Below are 20,259 nucleotides of genomic sequence, written 5' to 3' on the forward strand. Positions count from 1 at the left end.
CGCATTCTACTCCAGGAAACTCAGCAAGTCGGAACAGAACTACACCATCTGGGACAGGGAGTTGCTGGCCATTCATGCAGCCTTCAAGGTACTTCCTCATCGGAGCCAAACACACAGTGCAGGTCCGCACGGACCATAAGAACCTGGAGTACTGGCGCACGGCGCGGTTCCTGAACCAGAGACACATCCGCTGGGCGGAGTTCTTTGCGGACTTCGACTTCCGGATAGAATACATCCCGGGAGACAACAACGTCATGGCAGATGCGCTGTCCAGGAAGCCGCAGTATCTCGAGGAAGCGGCACCGGTGGCGGCCAAACACATTTTCGCACCGAAAGCGTGGGCGTGCGCTTCAGCCACCGTGGACCTGGATGCGGTACGTCGCGCGCTGCAGACGGATTCGTTCGCACAATCCAAGATGGAGGAGGTGCGAAGAGGCACAGCGAAGGCCGACGAGTTCCAGATACGCGACGGACTGCTCCTTCACAAAGGGGCCCTCTACGTGCCGGGAGACGACCTCCGCGCAAAAGTACTGCAGCAGTTACACGACGCGCCCAGCGCCGGGCACTTCGACAAGGACAAGACGGCGGAATTAGTAGCCAGAGACTTTTGGTGGCCCAATATTAGGGGAGAAGTCGCGGATTACGTCACTAGGTGTGACACATGCCAAAGGGCCAAACCAGTACACAGGCCGCCGGCGGGACTGCTGGAACCGCTACAGACGCCGCTCGAACCGTGGGAGAAAATGGCCCTGGACTTTGTCACAGATCTGCCCAGCTCGCGAGGCAAAACAGCGGTACTCGTGGTCGTAGACCTGTTCACCAAGATGGCGCACTTCATTCCTTGCACGAAGGTGGCCACAGCGGAACAGACCGCCAAGCTGTTCATAGACCACGTGTTCAAAGTTCACGGCCTACCGCGGTCCATCCTGTCCGACTGGGGGCGCCAATTCATCTCGAGCTTCTGGCAGAAGCTGCTGGGCATCCTGAACGTCAAGATCAACTTAGCGTCGGCACGACACCCGCAGACCAACGGACAAGCAGAGAGGGTCAACGCCATCATGCAGCAGTACCTGCGATGCTACGCGAATCAACAGCCCTTGACCTGGGTGGACTACCTACCGCTGGCCGAGTTTGCCTACAACAACACGAAGCACGTGTCTACGGGGGTGACACCGTTCTTCGCCAACAATGGGCGGCATCCCAGAACCTTCCCGGGGTTAGAGACGAAGGGGGAGGGGGAGCCACGGGGAGCAGAGGCCTTGGCAGCGGAGTTACAGGAGGTCCACGAGCAACTCTGAAGGCACTTAGAGCTAGCAAAACACGCCTACAAAATGCAGGCAGACAGGCACAGGAGAGTCGGGGAAGACATCCAGGTGGGGGACTGGGTCTGGTTAGCAGCCCAGGCAGTGCCGGCCAGAACGTTAGCTAAGAAGAAGCTCAGACACAAGCAGCTAGGGCCTTACCAAGTCGAGGCACAAATCAATCCAGAGTGGCCTTCCGGTTGACACTCCCGGAGGAATCCAGAATGCACCCGGTCTTTCATAGATCAGTGCTCACACCCTACAAGGAACCCCACAGGTTTCAGGCGCCAGGGACCGCACCAGACCCACTCCACAAATCGCCAACAAGGGGGGGGTCACCGAGGGCGGCGCCACTCAACGAGGTCACGGAGATTTTAGACTCGAGATGGGGGGAAGAGGGGGTTGAATATCTCCTCGCCAGGGAAGGTACCCCGGCCAGCGCCAACAGGTGGGTACCGTACTATGCCGTGGAGGAGCACTACCTCAAAGACGAGTTCCATGCACTCTTCCCACACAGACCTATGCCGGCAGATTATTTCGACGAATATCTTTTCACACCCACACTTTCAGCCAGCACGTTCCAGGGGTTCTCATCAGCTGAGGAAACGGCGCCAGAAACAAGCTCCCCAGAGGGATCACTCTCGGGGTTTGTCACAGACCGCTCTTATTGGTGGGACAATCAACCGGAGGTGGGGTGGAGCAGGGAACTGCTGAGGGGGCCCTTACACGCAGCATCACCCGAGGCAACAGGGGGAGAGAGGGACATGGACGTGTTGGGGGAGGATCCTGAGTTCGAGCACAGCTGCAGAGAGATGGAAGCAGAGGAGATCGACGTCGACAAGCCCATTACGGACTGGCCGGATCCAGCTGGCCGGTTGCACACCAGGGGGGAAGAACTGTATCCCGCACTCACCCCCACAGCACTGGAGCACCCGGAACCCGCACCCGAAGAGGGGGAGGGGGAAGGGGGGCTTCGGGGGGATGGATGTCAGGGGCTCAGGAGCAGAGGCACAGGGGAGTGAGGGAATGGAGAGCGAAGGGGAAGAATCTGAGGGAAGCGTAGGGGAGTATGACAGTGACCCGAGAGATTCCATGAGCTTCTCCAGCGAATCAGAAGATTCCCAGAGGGGGGCGCCTATGGCCAGGGCAAGGGGGGTCCCAGGGGGGACGCACCAGAAACAAGAGGCCAGCGGAGACTCCCAAAGCAGCAGCTGGAGATCAGGACCAGTTTCCCCACCAGAGCGTAGTGGGGGGGAAGAGTCCCATGCATCAGGGCCAGCGTCTCCTCCAGCAGGGAGAGAAGAGGAGTCAGGGCTGACCACGCTACATTCGGAGAGTGAGGGAACGGAGGGGAAGTCAGACCCAGCTAGCCTCCCCGAAAGGGGAAGCAGTGACAGGAGCAGTGTAACGGTCAGGAGGAAGGTTGCCGGCTGGGCGCACGCGCCAAGTTCAAATGTACAGGCGTGCGGGACAGCAGGAAACCCGGATTGGGAACCAGGTCCTAAAGCCCGCCGGAGGCAGGGGGAAGAATCAGGGGACTCAGCGTCAGAAGAGTCCAGAAAGGGCAAAACCCCAGCGGACAGGCGGACCCAGAGGAGGAAGGAGCAAAGGAAGAGGTGGAGCAAGGCTAGAGTCGTAAACTGGTGTCTGGGGGGAGGAGATTCAGACGGAGCTTCAGCGGTCTAGAGTTTGAGACGTAGGGCTGCGCGCCGCGGCTTTGAAATCGAAACTGAACTTCAATAAAGACCTTGTAAATAGCAACGAACTGGCGTTGGTCCTTTGTGAGCTGGGACCTCGGGCAGCTCTGACAGTAGGATTCATTGTTTAACAAAATATAATACCATGTGTCTCCCATTAGAGACTTTTAGCCACATTTTCATAAGGTTAAAGGGCAAGAGCTAATGGGAAAAGCAGCTGGCCAGGAAAGGGGGGTTGTTTTTGGAAAGTGTTTTTACTAAGTTCCCTTTTACTTAGAAAAGGCCTTTGCTTCTAAAAATCTATATATGTTATGTATGAAATATATTGGCTTAAATGTAATTATGCAAAGGATTTAGAAAGTAAGAAATGTTAGATTCTTATGTTAGATTCTTATTTCATAGAATCATAGAGTTGGAAGAGACCACAAGGGCCATCGAGTCCAACCCCCTGCCAAGTAGGAAACACCATCAGAGCACTCCTGACATATGGTTGTCAAGCCTCTGCTTAAAGACCTCCAAAGAAGGAGATCTTTCATTGGTGGTGTGTGAGAATGTGAACCCAAGATCTCTGACCTCTGTTTAAGATAAAAATTTAAAACCATTAACCATCTGTTTTGGAGGGCAAAAGGGCAAGAAGGGCAAGAGGTGATCTGGTAATTAAGGTGCCTTGTTGAGGCAAATGTAAGATATATGGCTACTTGTTTGCCATTTATAGATAGAAGGAAATATAGCTCTTTGTCTCCCATAAAAGGTAAAAGGAAATGTGTGTATCTTTTATGATTGGTTCTAGCAAACAGCCAATAGGAATTTCAGCCAGGCTGATTGGACAGAGGCAGCCAAAGGAGGAGCAAGGGGGCTGGGCTGAGGAAATATAAGTGCTGACCATCAGGGCTGGAGTGGGCAGAGCTTTGGTAACCATATACTACTGTGTCTCTCATTTATTTGTCTGACAAATAAATTATTATTTTAATTTCTCTATTGCTGCATTGAATATTTCATTCCAGCTAAGCGTTAACCACAAGCAGGGTGCTACATAACCAGGGGTTGTTTCACAAACTGTTGTAGTCTCTGTGTGTACTAAGAAGGGTGTGAGCAGAGACACATTGTACAATGTTTGAGCTTCTTCTTCTTCTTCCTCTTCTTCCCAAGTTCCCTTGCAAATATAGTTAGCCTATTTCAGGAGATGCCTCTTACTTGAAGCTTGACTATAGCACTGCTGTGCATTAGCTCTGTTAAAAGTCCTGGTCCTAAGGACTGTATCTCACTCTGCGTAGGATTCTAAATGTCATGACATGTGGTTTTAAACAAGACAGCATGGATGCATGTACAAGAAAAATGCAGAGGTGTGTACTTTGAATGTGAATTATTATTACATACAGGTAGGTAGTTGTATTACCTTTAGTTTTCCTTTTAAATAAAAGCCCTGCCTCCAAAAACCATACTTTAAAAATACAATTTGCACAGCAGTTTGCAGTGCAAGCCTAACCATGTCTGTTCAGACATCTGCTCTATTGAATTTACATTCAGAGCTTACTTCCAGATAAGTGTGACTACAATTGCAGCCTAAATCTCTGAGAATCCAAGGAGTTTCCGCTGTGCACATTTCTCCTCTTCTTAGTTTTCAGACTTACTTTCATGTGGATCATTTTTATTTCTTGCTCTAAGTGTGAAGCAAGCAAGGAAGCAATCTTGGATTGTTGAATGGGGGGAGGTCTGCCTTCTGTGGGGGCCTCAAAAGCGGGAAGTGGCCTCTGTTTTCCTAAGACATTTTGTTTTCTTCAGCAATACTCTTTCCAGATTGTCCTATAAATGGCTTAAGAATGGCTGTCATAGATAATCACAAGGCAGTGGATAATATATGTCTATATTCTACTGCTACAGTGTTAGAAATTATTTCTAGAGTGCCAAGGAATGTGGGCTGTCTGTACTTGCTTGCACTTCTGTTTGCTTCTGTTTTTTTCAGCTGAACAAGATTTAGCATCTTACATGCTTTGTACAATTCTCCTGTGAGCACTCTTGCTCTGTTTATTATAGATTGCATTAGTCTCAGTGACAATAGCTGTGCTTATTCTTTCTAACGTCAAAAGAGAAGCATATTTGCAGACTATCTGATCACTTCTACAATGTTCTTTTGGTGCTGCGCTGAGACAGAGATTTGTTCCAGGGCTGCAAATGCACACAATTAATTTCACAAACATATGAACATGTGGAACAAATGAAAACAACTAGAGGAATATGTAAAGGGAAAAACGGGACCAGATCCAAATATGCATGTGTAAAACATCACCCCATGGCTCCTCCTCTGTTTCATTTTTTAAAGAAATCATTTTCTGTGCAAAAAATAAACTAGGCTGAACTGGCAGAGAATAGGCAGGAATTTTCTTTGTCTTGTCAACCTTTTCCTTGGTTCTCAGTTTGGGAACTGCTGGAATAGACTCCCTGTCCCATGATCTGTTTTCCATGAGCCCTTGCTTGTTGTCTGTGTTGTTCATGAGCCTTAGGCTCCACTCAGCTAGTCTTGGACAGTGTATTCTGATAGCAAAAGTCTGGTGCTGAATTTGGATGCTTTGCACAACAACTGAGCAGTCAGTTAACTGAGCCTGTCCATTAAGCAGGCTAAGGTGACCCGCCTCATTGAAGGGCAGCAAATGGTCAGTAATTGAAATTATTATTGCATGTTTAACACCATGAGTAAAACAATATGGATTCCTTGCTTCAAGCAAAATGCACTGAGCTCTTGCTGTGAGCTAGTGTGTTACATTGTTATGCTGTGGGATCCTGGTAATTTTCCTTGAAGTAACACGTTGCATACAAACTGCACACCCCAAGCAGTCCAACTGCAATATTTGTCCATTAGGAGTGCCTCAAGTTCTTTCTAGATAGTGCTTGTGGCACCACAGATGACAAGCAGTGGCACTCACCAGTGCCATTCCTTCCGTTTTCAGAACATTTTATTTTTAAAATGGCACCTTTATTACTACCACTAGACAGCCCTCCTGAAACACACTAACTCCAGCAGATTAAGCATAGAGGGTGACCAGGTGAAGTGGCAGGACTCTTCCCAGCCCTGCCCGCCCCATGTCTTCCGACAAGGTCAGGGCATCCTGGAGTAACACAGGACCAAGACAGGCTCACAGCTCACGGCCCGAGAAATTCGGAGCGAGATCTGGTTCTGCTCCTTCAGTCTCAGAGCAACGGGTCTCACAGCCACATCCAGTCCATGTGCTTAGTGTATACGTGGCAAAAGTGCTTGGCATGGCACACAAAGGGGACTGACTATTGGGATGTACACCGCTGTGCGTGTGTCTGAGACAGGGAATCAAACATGGTAGTACTATGGAATAATGGGACTTTGCAATGTATTTTTGTGCGTTTCTGAATAACACAGTTTGAGACTGTTGGTTTAATAGAAATAGCTGTGAAAACGGTAAGGACATAGGAAGCTGAGCTTCAAGGATTGAATAAGATTCCAAAAGCCATGCCAAGGATTTGAGTTTGCAAGTAGTTATTTGGAAAAAGAAAAGAAAAAGAGACTCTGCAAGTCATATAGGTGGTGGTGCTGGGAATTGAGAATGTGAATGAGAGATAAAAGGAAAATGAAGGCCTTGCAGGGACATTTGAAGAAAGAGGCTCCCTGAGCACCAGGCCTTGAACTGATTAAACATTTCAAACTGGGATTTATTGCGTGCTTGAGAAGGAGACTTGAAATGATGTGATCCATGGACGTATTTGATCCTTGCTTTTCATTTAATTGATCTACATAATAATAGATTGTTGATTAACTGAAAAAAACGAATGTGAATGCTAGAAGGATAAAAATAACGACAGTTAACCAGAAAATGGTAGACTGCAACCCTGTACACTCCCTGGAGTAAGCTCATTAATTCAGGAGGACTTTTTCAGAGTAAATGTGCACAGGAATACATTTTCATGTGTAACAAATGAGATGGAAACTCAAAGCACCAAAAAGGGAGGCTTAGAAAGTGTGGATGCAAAAGTATTTTCCTCCCTCCTCCTCGAGCTCCTGCAGGTGGAGCTACAGCAATGATTTCAGCCTTGGTCCTGCCATTTAGCCAGAGGGAGGGAGCTGCCTCAGGCGGCAGCTTTTATGTGTCATGAAAGGGTAGAACATTGTAATTTCTTGTGGTGGTGCTGTTGTGCTCTTAATGGCAGAGAGGAAAGGTGCCTGTGGGATTTTCTACCTCAGCTGTCACAGTAACTTTTGGCCGCTCTTGTGTGCTGTGCATCCTGGCTTGAGGAAGGGAGCACAGTTTGCTGCCCTGCTTCAGACACGAAAATGTTGTTATGGGTTTGCACGGGGCAAGGGTCCCCTGAAATTCCTGAGTTCCAGGTTCTCCCCGTAATTTCTGAAATTGCTAAATGTGAAGTTCCTCAGGAGCCTGGCTTAGAAAGGTGCTATCACAGAGCAAGACAGGTGAGGGCAGAGTTGCCCTGACCAAAGGTAAGAAGGGGGCGGAGTTTCTCCCCCAGGTGTGAGTTAGCAAAAGACCCTAGCAGAGTTGGGAAGGGGAGGTTGCCAGGGTTACAGGGGTGTCATGATGGGGGGGGCAGAGGAAGATGCCCCTTTTACATGCAGGGCTGGCTGGGAGAGGCTGCACCCAGAGACCGGGAAGCATGGCTGGATTCTGTTCTCGACCCAAGCGTGCTGAAGCTAGGAGCAGCAAGAGGCAGCCTCCCTATCAAAGCCAGGAGGAAATGTGTGTGACTAAATCCTATTTCTTAGAGGCACTGCCATCTCCACTGGGCCTCACGCCAAAGGAGCACAAGGCCCTGGAATCTTGCTTCATCTCGGCATTGGGGCAGCGTGTAACAATACCTTGAGCTGCTCCTGGTTGACCTGCCCACAAGCCAGTTTCAGGCCCCATCTATCGTCCTGCGTTCTCCTTTAAGAGCTCTTGGACAGCAGTCAGTTCCAGTGTGACAGACATTGCAGCAAAAAGTATTATGAATTGGATTACTGTGGCAGTGGTCAAAAGCAGCTCAGAGGTATAAGCCCTTTTTCAGATGTGCAGGAGAAACTGCTGTGATCAACCTCTTTTTAATTCTTCTTTTTAATTGTAGGACTGTCTGAAGGCTCTTTTCCTCCTTGGACCACCAGAATGACTCGCTGCCTCACGCAAGGTGTCTACACAAGTCAGGAAAACAGAATAATTTCAGCTCCATAAGGTGCGCTGATCATTTACAGAGGGCTGCATTCAAAATATGCGTGCATCTGACTACATGGGACTGGCAGAGATGACCGGCAGAATCCGTGACCAGGGGAAAGAGACAGTGGAAGAAGATTGGAAGAAATTTAAGATATACCTTAAAAATTGTTGTAAAATTGAGGAGTGTTAAGATGTCAAGGAATAAGAAATAGAGAATTGCAGCTGTAATTAATAAGTTAAAGAAAAAAGAATCTAATGAAAGTGAATTAAATAATTAGTTAACTGGAGGAGTTGCTAAAGAAATGTAAAACAAGGATGCAGCAAAAGGGAGGTATGGGGAAGTCGAGGAAGTAAGGTGTATGGAAATAAGACTATGAAATTATACATGTTTATATGTTTGTATGTCTCTGTTTTGTTTATTGTTTGTTTTAATTATGTGTTTGAAAAACAAATAAAAATTTATTTAAAAAAAACAAAAAAAAATGCGTGCATCATGATGATTTGGGGTTTTATGCACAAATGTTATTCAGTCGTAACGGCTAGGCCTGGGCCAAATGTGGAGGGAAGAACATGTTTTTCATGAACATATCTGACTCCTAGGAAATGTATTTGAAAAAGGGTGAAAGTATTGATAGTGCAGCAGATGGTCCAGGCTTCTCCAATGCACCTTCAACCTAGCCTTATGTCGCCTTTTCCATCTCCGCTGCTCAGGCCATAGCAGAGCCTCTTTAGATCCTGGGCAGATGCTTCTTTAGCCTTCCGCCACATTTCTTTTCTAAAATGGGTGTGCTACTTCTTAAGGTACTGTAGTGTTGTCATAAAGCCAATCAGATTTGGCTATGCGGTGATATCATTGAGAGAAAACAAAGCCAAACAAGAGATGCCCTCATTCATGCTGGCATACAGCCCGGTGGGGGGCAGCCTTTTTCCCCAATTGAAGGCCACATTCCCTTGTGGACATAATTCTGAGTGCTGTGCATGGCCAGGGACTACAACAGGCTGAGCCACGAATGTGTACTAGGCTTGTTTCTGCACACACCCCTCTGTGCTCCGTCTGGGGAAGGGAGAGACCTTGTCCACATTCAAGGGCACGTTCCAGGTGGGGAAGGGGTGTTTGCACCAGTAGAGCAAGTGAGACGGGTGCAGCCCAGGGAGAGAGGCTGGCTGAGACGGAGGTGTACCTCCGCACTCGTCCCATAGGAGCCTGGAGGGCTGTGATTGGGCGCCAGGCCTGACACTTCCCACACCAGCCATGGACTATGGGGCAAGAGCACTATTCCTAGGAACAGCCTGAAAGGAAAAAGGAGAGAAGTCAGTGTGCAAATGGGGAAAACTTGGTTGCACCAAAGAGGTTCATTAAGCGCAGTCCTAGTAATGAGGATTGCAATTAGAAATTGTTGCTTTACAACTAATAGGATGAAATAAAATCATCATACACAGAGATTAATTTCCCATGAAATCATGAGAGCTGAAATTAAAATGTAGCAAAAGAGGATTGAATGGTGATAATTGGATAGCAAGTGCCAGTCAGGGGCCTGAAGCTATTTTATGGTTAAGCTGGAAAATGGGGTGCTTTGAATATACACACATTGACATATATACTGCTGTGAAATGCACCACACCAATTTTGGCATGCTTGACAAATTTCATGTAACAACAGCAGAAATACATGGCAGCTACTATGTGATATACTTCTCAGTGTGAAATAATCAATGACAGCAACGATGGTGAATTTCTACACACCTAATTATGTGGGGGTGCAGTTAAAGGAAGTTAGATTGCTAAATTCTGTCTATTTTACATATTATTGTCTTCAGCTGTCTAATGAACCATTACAATAACTTTAAAAAAACAGGAGTTGATCATACTGGAGCTTGTTCAACAGCAGTAAAACACGTTCCTTTTGTTTTCCAAAAAAAGTGACTGAGTGATTAATAATTGGGGCCCTTTAGTCCCCCACCATCATTCAAGGCAGGAGGCTTAACCCTCCTTGCCAATATTTTCTTAGATAGGGCATTTAAGATATTGGGCAACAGCTAACTCCCATGGTGCTGAGAGCTGATTCTTTCCCTGAAAATTGGGGTTTAATCACATCTTATCAACTGAGTGTTAACTCTGAGCTTTGCTAACATCTTTATAAACATTGATAAGGCAGAAGTTGCAATGCTCAACCACCTGAGCTCATGAGGGATAGCAGAGCAAGCAAATTAAATATTGCAGCCAAATGTAAGTGTAATTAAATGCAGCCTACCTTCTTGGGAGGGACAATTGCTTGCTGTGTGCTTGGTAGTCCACACTTGTCAGTGATGGTGCTTTCCTGAACAGATTGCAAGACTTCCACAGAGACAAGCCCTAGGAGGAATGGGGGGTGCCAGCTGTCCTGATGTCCACTGAAAGTCTAATTCTGCCAAGAATGGAAGTGACCAATATTGCCTCACCTTGAAAACACCTTCATCTCATGGAAGGGCGAGGGGGAATGAGAGGATCTGGTGTCAGGGATTCATCCTGGCCAGCAGGGAAGAGTCCTCACCCCCACCCCCTCTATCCATTCTGCCTCACCCCACCAACCCCCAGGATGTTGTGGGGTCTGGAAACCAAGTATTTTGCAGAGCAGCTGAAAGAGCTGGGATGAGGATGGAGGAGGAGCTGCCTGGAGAGCCATCCTTGGGTGTACTTAATGCGGGTCTTTGATTTATTGTGTTTGCCCTCAAGCAAATGTGTTGTAAAAAGTGGGATGATACAAATACATATATCACACTATTCAGCTCTCAAAGGTGCTGATTGAGAAGCCAACTCCTGCCAGAGAGCTCTCTCATCCATCTCCTTCTGCCGTGTCTTGGGGTCCTCCACATTTTGAGAAAATATAGTGGAAGTGGACGAAACATCAAATGCACATGACAGTGTTTAGGCACTAGGTTGAAAAAAGCCCAGCGGAAGTTCTTCTGTTGGGGTACCTGAGGAAGCGTTTGCGGCCTGACACCTAGAACTCACCAACTTCCCGTTTATCAAGCTCCACACTTAAAGTCCTCTTTTGGAGATTGCTCATGAGTTCCCTCCACTTCCAATGTGTGTTTCAGTTCTCCCCCTCTTCAGCCCACACCCTTCTTCTGCAGTCCAGCTGGAACACAGAACGGATGCAGAAGCCAAGGCAAATGTTGGCCCCACCCTCCACCATCTAATTGAATGCACCTTCAAAGCCAGCAGGCTGATCTAATTCAACTTAGTGCCTGCAAGGTTGGCAATTCTTATTTAAAACTTCAGTGCTGGGTTTTTATAACTCTTCATTTATATTAGCTTTGATGTACAGTAAAAAAAACAAAACCCTACCATAGTAAGTTTCATTGCATTGTAGTTAAAAGTTTTCTGTGAAGTATCCTTACTTTTAGACCATTATAATATCCAATCCCAAAACATTGTATTTATTTCTAATATCACTCAGACTAAATATGAGCAAATGCTCTGTAATTATTTCAATTAAAAAAAAAAGCTGATGTGTTAAAGGATGATCTGTTTGGAGAATGTTTTCTGCATTGCAGTTTACAGATGTCGGATAGTCAAACAAACTACTGCAAAACTAATACTTGGTTGAACTAATGCAAAAATGGTTCATGAAACACTTTGGGATGGGTGACAAGCATTATTTTATTTTTTTTAAGCACCAAGAAGTCCCTCTGACGTTTTCTGGTACAGGGCAAAACACTGAGTGAAGCACAATCTGTTCACATCCCAAAGCGGCGTTTTTGCTTGCCATCTTAATTCGAAATAGTAGCTGGCACCCCAATGTCTACAAATGACAAGCTGTGGGCTTATTTAAATGTTGGTGTATGTTACATGAACTGTTAATTGTTTAGCCTTGTGTTGCAGTGATATTATATGTATTCTTTATTGCAATATTGTATTTAGATTTTGAACTTTGGAAGATGGAGCAAGGCTTGTTTTCGGCTCCATAGGGTAGGACTTCAACCAGTGGCTTCAAGTTACAAGAAAGGAGATTCCAACTAAAATCAGGAAGAACTTTCTGACAGTAAGGGCTGTTCAGCAGTGGAAGAGTTTCCCTGGAGAGGTTGTGGACTCTCCTTCCTTGGAGGTTTCTAAGCAGAGGTTAAATGGCCCTCCGTCATGGATGCTTTTGCTATAATCCCTGCATTGCAGGGGCTGGACTAGATGACCCTTGGGGTCCCCTCCATCTCTAGAATTCTGTAATTCTATGAATGCTTAACTACATATTAAATGCAAGGGTGTATTTTTTAAAAAAGGAAAGGTTTGAAAGAACAAAATGTAGATCATAGAAGCATATGTATATAATTTTGCCTTCCCATTTTTCTCTGTTGAGACTTGGGGTGTGATTTGAGCAGAGAAACAGCAGGTAGAGAGTTAATGTCTCCTTCCGCAAGCTATTTTTTCCCAAGGCACTGGGGCTCTGTTACACATATTTGCATGTAACAAGCAGTTAGTTCCTGGCTTATTTATTGACCTGAACTTTTGGGCTACAGCTAGCTTTTATCAGGCATATTATGTATATATTTTCAGATGAAATTGCTGTCAAATTTAACTTGTGGCCAGTTAGACAAGATCAATCCTCTTATTAGTCATGTTATTTCCAAGGGCTTCCCTTAAGAAAAAGGATAAATTCTTTCCTCATGAGTCACTAACCAAGTGGTTGTTTTTATATAAACTTTCCTTTAGTTGGTTAGAATTGGAACAGGACCATCTTATCTCCCACTCTTTCTGAAACTGCTTTTTCCTTCGCTTTTTAAAAGTTTCTGCAGCGCTCTGTTTGGGTTTGGTGGCGTGTTTTCCTTCTGACACCTATTTTTTATTGTTTTTTTCCACGTACTTTCAGAAGCCACACAGGGAGAACATAATTTCTCATTGCTGGAATGAGAAAAGTCCTATGATTGCATAGGATCCTGCTAAAGACCTGTTTCTCTAGCTGGGGAAGCTTCTTCAGCTGTTTCCGGAATGGCCATATCTCGACAGCATGGCTGTTTCACAGAACAGGGGCAGCCACACAAAAAGCCCTGCTCTGGGCTAGGCTTCCGAGGTCGCTGGGCTCTTCCACAGGCTGTGGCGCCTCCTGGGCGTACAGGTGCTGCTTGTGACCCCAGAGCATGAGTGAAGCATGTGTGTTCCCCTTGGCCAAATAGCCCTGCTTGGAGAGAGGGAAGCAAATGCGTCCAGTTCCATTTCTCCCTCATAAGAGTTGGAGGGGACCACCCTGCTGCAGGGAAGGAATCCTGCCCAAAGCCATCCCTCACTGGACTCGAACCAACATTCTGGTCCACAACAAGGCGCACTGACCGATGGTGCCACAGGGTCCCTGCCTTATGTTCAGTTCTCCACATTGCCACATCTGTTTGCAAAACCTGTTTGGTGTCCTGTCATGCTGCCCTCGCAGCCCAGGGAGTGAGAAGAGAGGCACAAAATATGGGCAGGCAGCAGCCAGGCTCCCATGTTACCCTGCTTCTGCCCACAGGGGGCGCCACTCACCTGGGGAGGGCCTCCCCTCGCCATCTGCCAAGAAGGACAGCTGCTTGTGGGCCAGAACCTGTGTTTATGTGCTGCACTTTGCAGCTGCTGCGTCTTCAAGTATTCCTGCCCCCATGCCTTAGTTGGGAGGAATTACCTTGCTGATGTGGAATGAAATTTTGGAGGAAGTCTGTCCCCAGACCAACAATTACTTGAAGGAGTTTTGTCTTGCTAAAGTTCTGACAAAGCTATATTACAAAAAACCCACCCCCAAAACAGTTGTTGTCTTCATCCCTCATACTACCACTATATATATTTTTTAAGCAAGGTGATTAAAGGTAAAGGGACCCCTGACCATTAGGTCCTTTTGTGACCGACTCTGGGGTTGCGGCGCTCATCTCGCTTTATTGGCTGCGGGAGCCGGAATACAGCTTCCGGGTCATGTGGCCAGCAGGACTAAGCCGCTTCTGGCGAACCAGAGAAGAACACGGAAACACTGTTTACCTTCCCGCCGAAGTGCTGCCTATTTATCTACTTGCACTTTGACGTGCTTTCAAACTGCTAGGTTGGCAGGAGCAGGGACCGAGCAACGGGAGCTCACCCTGTGGCAAGCATTCGAACCGCCGACCTTCTGATCTGCAAGCCCTAGGCTCTGTGGTTTAACCCACAGCGCCACCCACGTCCCAGCAAGGTGAATACAAATTGCACAAATTATTACAAATTTTATGGCTGTTTAATACATTTTATGCCACCACTATGGGCCTCATTTTGGAAAAAAATGGAAAGAAAATGTGACGTTATTTTTAATTAATAAATATAAAGGACAAATAATAACAAGGAAATAAACTACTGAAGCTGCCAGTTAAAAGACCTGGTGTCCCATCTCCCCAGCCTCAAAAACCCTTTGCCCATCCACATTGGATATGCTGGCATACAACTGAATTTCTGTATTTTAAATACACTATGCCATGTGTAAAGAAGACAACACATTAAACTCTGCAATGCAGACGAACGGCAGCAAAGTCACTCGGATTCTCTGCTATTCATGAATGAACAAAGGGTGGCAGTTTCACACAAACGGCCAACTTGTGTGGAAACGTTACAAATGTTCTGGTCTTTGCTTCTGAAGTAAAAGTCCAGCAGACCCATCAGAGAACTAGTCTCAGGAAAACTTCCGAGTTTCCTTCTGGTTGCTAGATGTGCCTGGAAAAGTTTTCCGTGCCCTCCAAGTAATTTTTCAGAGGGTTTCTAGGTCTCAAGAGAGGTGAAGTCCTGAGCAGAGAGCTGCTCTCTCTTCTCCCTGATAAATGGCCGGAGGCTCCTGAGGATCGTGAATTGGGGAGGGGGCTGCCTCTTGCCAAAACAGGCACATTCCACTCCAGCTTTATTTCCATTTCATTCAGCCAGTCACTTTGAAGGATATTGGAGCTCCCCCTGCTGCTGTTACTTCAGTGCATTGGAAGTTGAAGGAACGGTTACTACAAAACTGGGACCTTCTCTCTCTCTCTCTCTCTCTCTCTCTCTCTCTCTCTCTCTCTCTCTCTCTCTCTCACACACACACACACACACACACACACACACTCTTCCACCCTCCAGAGCTGCTCATATATCCACTGTACAGCTACCTGTTCTTAACAGTAATCCTAAAAATAACCTCATCTAATTCATGGTCCATCCGAATTCTTGGATGGTGGATTGCAGAGCAGCCCCAATGTGAATTGTTCTGCAGGAACATTATTGGGCTTTTTTTAAAAAAATAATAATCTTTGCAATCTTTTTTAAGGAAAAAAGCAATTAAGAAGTGATTAAAACCCTTCAGCTCACCCATTCAGGAACTGATAATGTTGTTCAAGATTTATATTAAATTATTCCACTTGGACACTTGGAGCAACATACCCAATAATGAAATTATACAAGAAACACAGCTAAGAAAATAGGAATATTCTTTATAAATTCTTTTTTGAACAGACGAGCCTAGCAGACCCTAGCTGTCCCCAAGCCTATCACGTAAAGTTAGACATAAAATTCCTGTGAAAACCATGGATAAACTATCAGATCCCAATGGGCATTATATACATTTTTGAAAGAGAATTTAAATCAAGAAATAACATTGGAATGTGACTTTGCCTCCAATTGTGGTTATGTTTCTTTCTTTTTGAAAAAACATTATCTAAAATAGAACATTGGGTGGCAGGAGAAATAAGGAACGTGGCGATAACGCCACAGGCTGTTCTCTGACATGTATGATCTTCCCTGTCCTCCCCACAGAATTTGAACCCAAATATATTCATATCCCTTAGTTTGGAAGCCTTGAGGAGGGCTTTACATAGGAATCTAAAAGTGCATACCATGGGATCTAACTTTCCCACTCTAGGTGATTATGTTTCCCTTAATATGAGATGAGTGCAAAAGGGGGGGTCCTGTGTACAGGATTGGGGGGGGGATTCTAATCCTTGAGGGATCCTGCTAAGCACTAATGAGACTCCTGTGGGGGCAGACCTCAGATGCTGAGCTTCTTCCATCAGGGTCTCTAGAGTAAATCAGGTGTGCCTTGGATGGTTCAGATTGGCCGGGAACTCAAGAGAGCAGAAGGCCTTTGTAGGTTTTGTGCTGCTGTGTCTGAGCTCTGACCAGGGAGACCACAACTCAGAAGAAAGGGCTTGCGGCTCCTTGATAGGAGACAAAACTTCTTTGCTCTCTTAGAAATGTTAAGTTTTCACACCAAAGGAATAGAGAAAGTTGGTTTATTATATGACATGGAAGAGACATGCATTATATATAAATGCTGCTTCAGACAGCAAAATTGCAATGTAAGCAGGCAGCAAATCCTGCAATCTAAAGAGAGATGAAATGGAGAGTTGGGGAGGAAGAGTCTATCTGTCCTTAAGCACGTGCATCTTGGTTCCTTGGGTGCTGACTGAAGGTCCTTGTGGGAGCTAGGAGAGCCACTGGCTACACATTTTAGGGTTCCTTTCTACCCTTTTCCTTCATGGAGAAGGGAGGAGGCTTTGAGGTGAGCAACTCCCAGAGTTCCCAAGGTATTTCCCCCAGAGTTCCTGCCCATTTATCACCTCACCATCTTGCAAATTAAGAGCTTGGAAGACTCTCCTTCTAGCTGGCTGTGACTGAGCTGGTTCCCTTTTGTCTCTGCCTTCAAATTATCCTGACATTATTTTGATGGTCTCCATTCAGGGGATGAACAGACTGTACCTGGTAATGAAATCAGCATGTGCTGGCCTTTATGCAGGGTGTGAGGAAGTCAGAATAGACCTGAATGCCTTTCAGGACACAAGGCTGGGATCAGACTGGTAGCAGGGTCACTCTTGTCCTTTTAGGCTATGTCAACCTTTGATACTTCTGCCATGATCTGCAGTAATAAATGATAGAATGAAGTTCAGATTGACCCACACCTATTCACAAGGCCCCAGTATCTCAGCGGAGATGCAGTTTTATTTTTGTTTTGGCATCAGCAGCTGCCTTTCTTAGGGCCTCACCTGCTTTACATGAGGAACTTGGAGAGGTCTTCCTTGATTTCAGCTTCATCCCAAGGGCCGTGGATGTTCTCTTTGAAGAGCTGCAGCTTGATGAGGCAGTAAGGACACAGGCAGGAGATGGAGACGAGAAGAAGGGCAAAGAGAACCATGCCAACGCTGGAGATGGTCAGCAGGCCCACCAAGGCAGACAGAGCAAAGAGCAAAGTGGCGACAACATAGCAGCGGGGAGTCCGGGCTTTGAGCTTCTTTTGCAGCATGGGCCACAGGGCAAAGATCTGGATAGCGAATGTCACCATGACGAAGGCGTGCAAGGAGCGAGGCAACCGTGAGGCCAAGCAGACCGAGGCAAAGATGGCCATGTTAAGGGACAGAGTGCTGGACACAATGGCAGCATTGGCGCCGTAGTCATAGAAGATCAGATGTCCTAGGAGCATGAGAGAAGACATGGCATAAATTGTGTCTGTGCTGATGGACTCAGTCAGTGTTTTCAACACTGGGGAGAAGCCGTAGGTGAAGGCCACAAACACCACCGTGTTTTTCAGATCTGCCCAACGCGTCTGCCCGCTCTGGTTTCTCCCCATTCCCGAGTCCAATACGTCAAAAAGGACGTAACCTATCAAGGAAGTCACCAAGCCAGCGCCAAATAACCACTGGGGAGCCAGCAGCCCCACATCCATGTACCGCCAGATGACGACAAAGACGCAGACGCTGCACAGCTGCTGTATGACCACTCCGGACTCAAACACCACCGCCCGGTACTGGTACTTGCGGGCATGGATGTTCTTGCGTAGCTTCTCTAGGAAACTCTGGTCCACATAGTTATCAGGAAAGGGCTGCCTTTTATACAACACTTTCTGCCAGCGCTGCCGTGTGGTTGGTCCCAGCTGAGCAGGCAGCATGATTCCGGCCAAGTCCCTGTCTCACGGCTCTTCCTTACAACATGAATGGATGATGAAACTCAGGCCCAGACTTGTCCCTGGTTTTCTAGGTCACGGCTGCCACCTAGAAAGAAAACAAGTCCATCAAGCCAAGATCTGCAGTCAGCTCCCATGGCCACAGAGAGAAACCACAAGAGAAGCTGTGCTACAACCCTTGGGGACCCCACCATCCGACTGTTTCGGAAACAGGGCCCACTATCTTGGCTCCTCCTAGGCAGACACATTGCTTGGCTTCTCCTTCCTCCGGCCCTTCATGATCATCAGTAACCAGAAGTCAACAAAATCTGTTGGCTTTACTTGGGAGCAAACATGCCAAGGATTTGGTATTTAGGCTCCATGTGTTCTTTCATATATAGCACCCCAAGATCTCTGGCCTCCTCTTGTGCAAGCTGGGCACCCACGTGGAAGTTGTTCCGGGGAAACCCAAAGGGGGAGGAAGTACCTTACACGTGTACGTGTGTGTGTGTGTGTGTTTAGCTCCCAGCATGAAAATACCTTTATGGTGCCATTTCCGTTCACTTCCGCCTCTTGATCCAATGCCAGCGTCCCTCCGCCAGCAGCCTGGAACCGACTTGCGGGGCTGGAGATCCCTCCGTTTCCCAAGCCAAGGATCCCCGGGATTCCCACGGGCCGCCGCTCCCGGATCGGCGCGCAACGCAGCTGGCAGCCCAAGCCGGCGAGAGCGCGGCCGGGCGGGGAGGAGGGACGACGGGTGCCTGGCGGGGAGGCCGAGAAGGAGGGCCGGGGCGGCGCCCTGCCTCCCTTCCTCGCGCGCCAAGAAGGCTCCCCTCCCCTCCCGGGCCGAGCAGCACATCCGGACGCGCAGGCGCCCCGGGAAGGAGAGGCGAGGCGCTGGTCCAGGGCAGCTGGGGAACTCCCTCCCACAGGACAGCCGGGCTGGGCCGGGCTCAAGGAAGGGGTTCCCAGCGACGCATCTGGTCGGCCCCGCTGAGAAGTTGGTACGTTTACTGGCTGGTTTAGGTTCACATCCAGGAAACCCGTTTCTTAACTAAGAACGGCTAAAATATTGTGGAACTTTAAAATAATAATTGCGCCCCCCCCGATTTTGAGGGACAGAAGGAAACTCACTGAACACACACTAGGGAGTGAGCCCCCTGGAATGCAGTGATAGAAGTAAATATAGGATCAGACCGCGTGTCCTGGGGTTTATATTTGTTGTAAATAGGTTTATTGACCCAGGGATAGTGCCCATTCATCCCACTTGGCTCAGGTGTAAAGACAGATAGTACCTGCCTAACCCTAGGAGGAATTCCTGCCATAAATTCAGACATCTGCAAACTCAAGTTTCAAGTGGTTGGCATTTTGGAGTAAAATATTGGGGGGGGGTTAAGCCTTGTGCATGTACTAAATGGACATTTTGACTCAATTTGACACATTTGCATTATTGCATGCTCAGAGAAAAAAAGTCCTTTCACGTGTGCATAGGTTTCTGGGTCAAGCATGACCACCGGACATAGGGCAGGGTTCTGTCCTATGAAATACGCCTCTGTTGGCTACCAATTGTATTATGTCATGGGTCAAATATGCTGCCATCATCTGATTCAGTAGCTTTACCTGCTAGCTAGAGCAAACGGACTTTGGCATCATTGTCACCAGGTGGCCTGTGTGCCTGTAAGCTGTCACCCTCCAGCAGGGCACCTTTTGGCAATATGATGTTTTCAGTGGAAGTTAAATCAAATTCAAACCAGCCCTTATCCTCAGTAACCTCAGATTACAGGAAATCCCGTAGGAGAAATGGTTCTGATCAATGCATTCAGATCCACTGAGAAGAGCAGGGGAACACAGAGTGTTCTTGGTGTGCACATCCGTCCAGGAAAGTGCTAAGAAGTGTCAGCTTTTCCTTCCAAGTATCTGGTGAGGGTGATGAGTGGGCCTCCTAAAAATGGTTGTGGGAGGAATAGGGCTCCCAGAACACACAGGCAGTGGGAGTGGGCAAATTGATGAAAAAGGTTCCATATGATGTCACTGAACCCGATTTTCTCAACAGACAGAAGCATCAGATATAATCAGGCTTGTACTAAATATATTTACTCATAATTAAGCTCTCCCAAAGTTCAGTGTGGTTCACGTTCTAGTAAGCATACGTAAGATTGCAGCGTCAGCAGCACAAGTATACGTGCAAAGGTCATTTTGGTGATAGTAAATGAAGCCCACTCAGCAAACTGGTCTTG

The 20,259-nt window shown here is 47.2% G+C and overlaps 1 protein-coding gene across 2 annotated transcripts; it reads right to left on the bottom strand.

The window, feature by feature from the left end:
• Positions 1-16,362: 16,362 nt before the first annotated feature.
• PIGC (phosphatidylinositol glycan anchor biosynthesis class C) lies at positions 16,363-19,732 on the bottom strand. 2 transcript variants are annotated; one of them, XM_081915168.1, is made up of 2 exons: positions 19,643-19,732; positions 16,363-18,131 (listed from the first exon to the last, which is right to left on the bottom strand). In XM_081915168.1, exon 2 carries the CDS (start codon positions 18,026-18,028, stop codon positions 17,135-17,137), a length of 894 nt encoding a protein of 297 aa, XP_081771294.1. In that variant the 5' UTR covers positions 18,029-18,131; positions 19,643-19,732; the 3' UTR covers positions 16,363-17,134. The 2 variants fall into 2 exon arrangements, with proteins under 2 accessions (XP_081771294.1, XP_081771295.1); XM_081915169.1 differs by lacking the exon at positions 19,643-19,732 and adding an exon at positions 18,563-18,702.
• Between the last annotated feature and the right edge of the window lie 527 nt (positions 19,733-20,259).

Source organism: Podarcis melisellensis, assembly GCF_964234715.1.
Source record: "Podarcis melisellensis genome assembly, chromosome: 6".
In the NCBI taxonomy this organism is placed as follows: Eukaryota; Metazoa; Chordata; class Lepidosauria; order Squamata; family Lacertidae; genus Podarcis; species Podarcis melisellensis.

What these genes read in the sequence shown, in the direction of transcription:
- PIGC (XM_081915168.1), bottom strand. Translation starts at nt 18,028, where the DNA reads ATGCTGCCTGCTCAGCTGGGACCAACCACACGGCAGCGCTGGCAGAAA.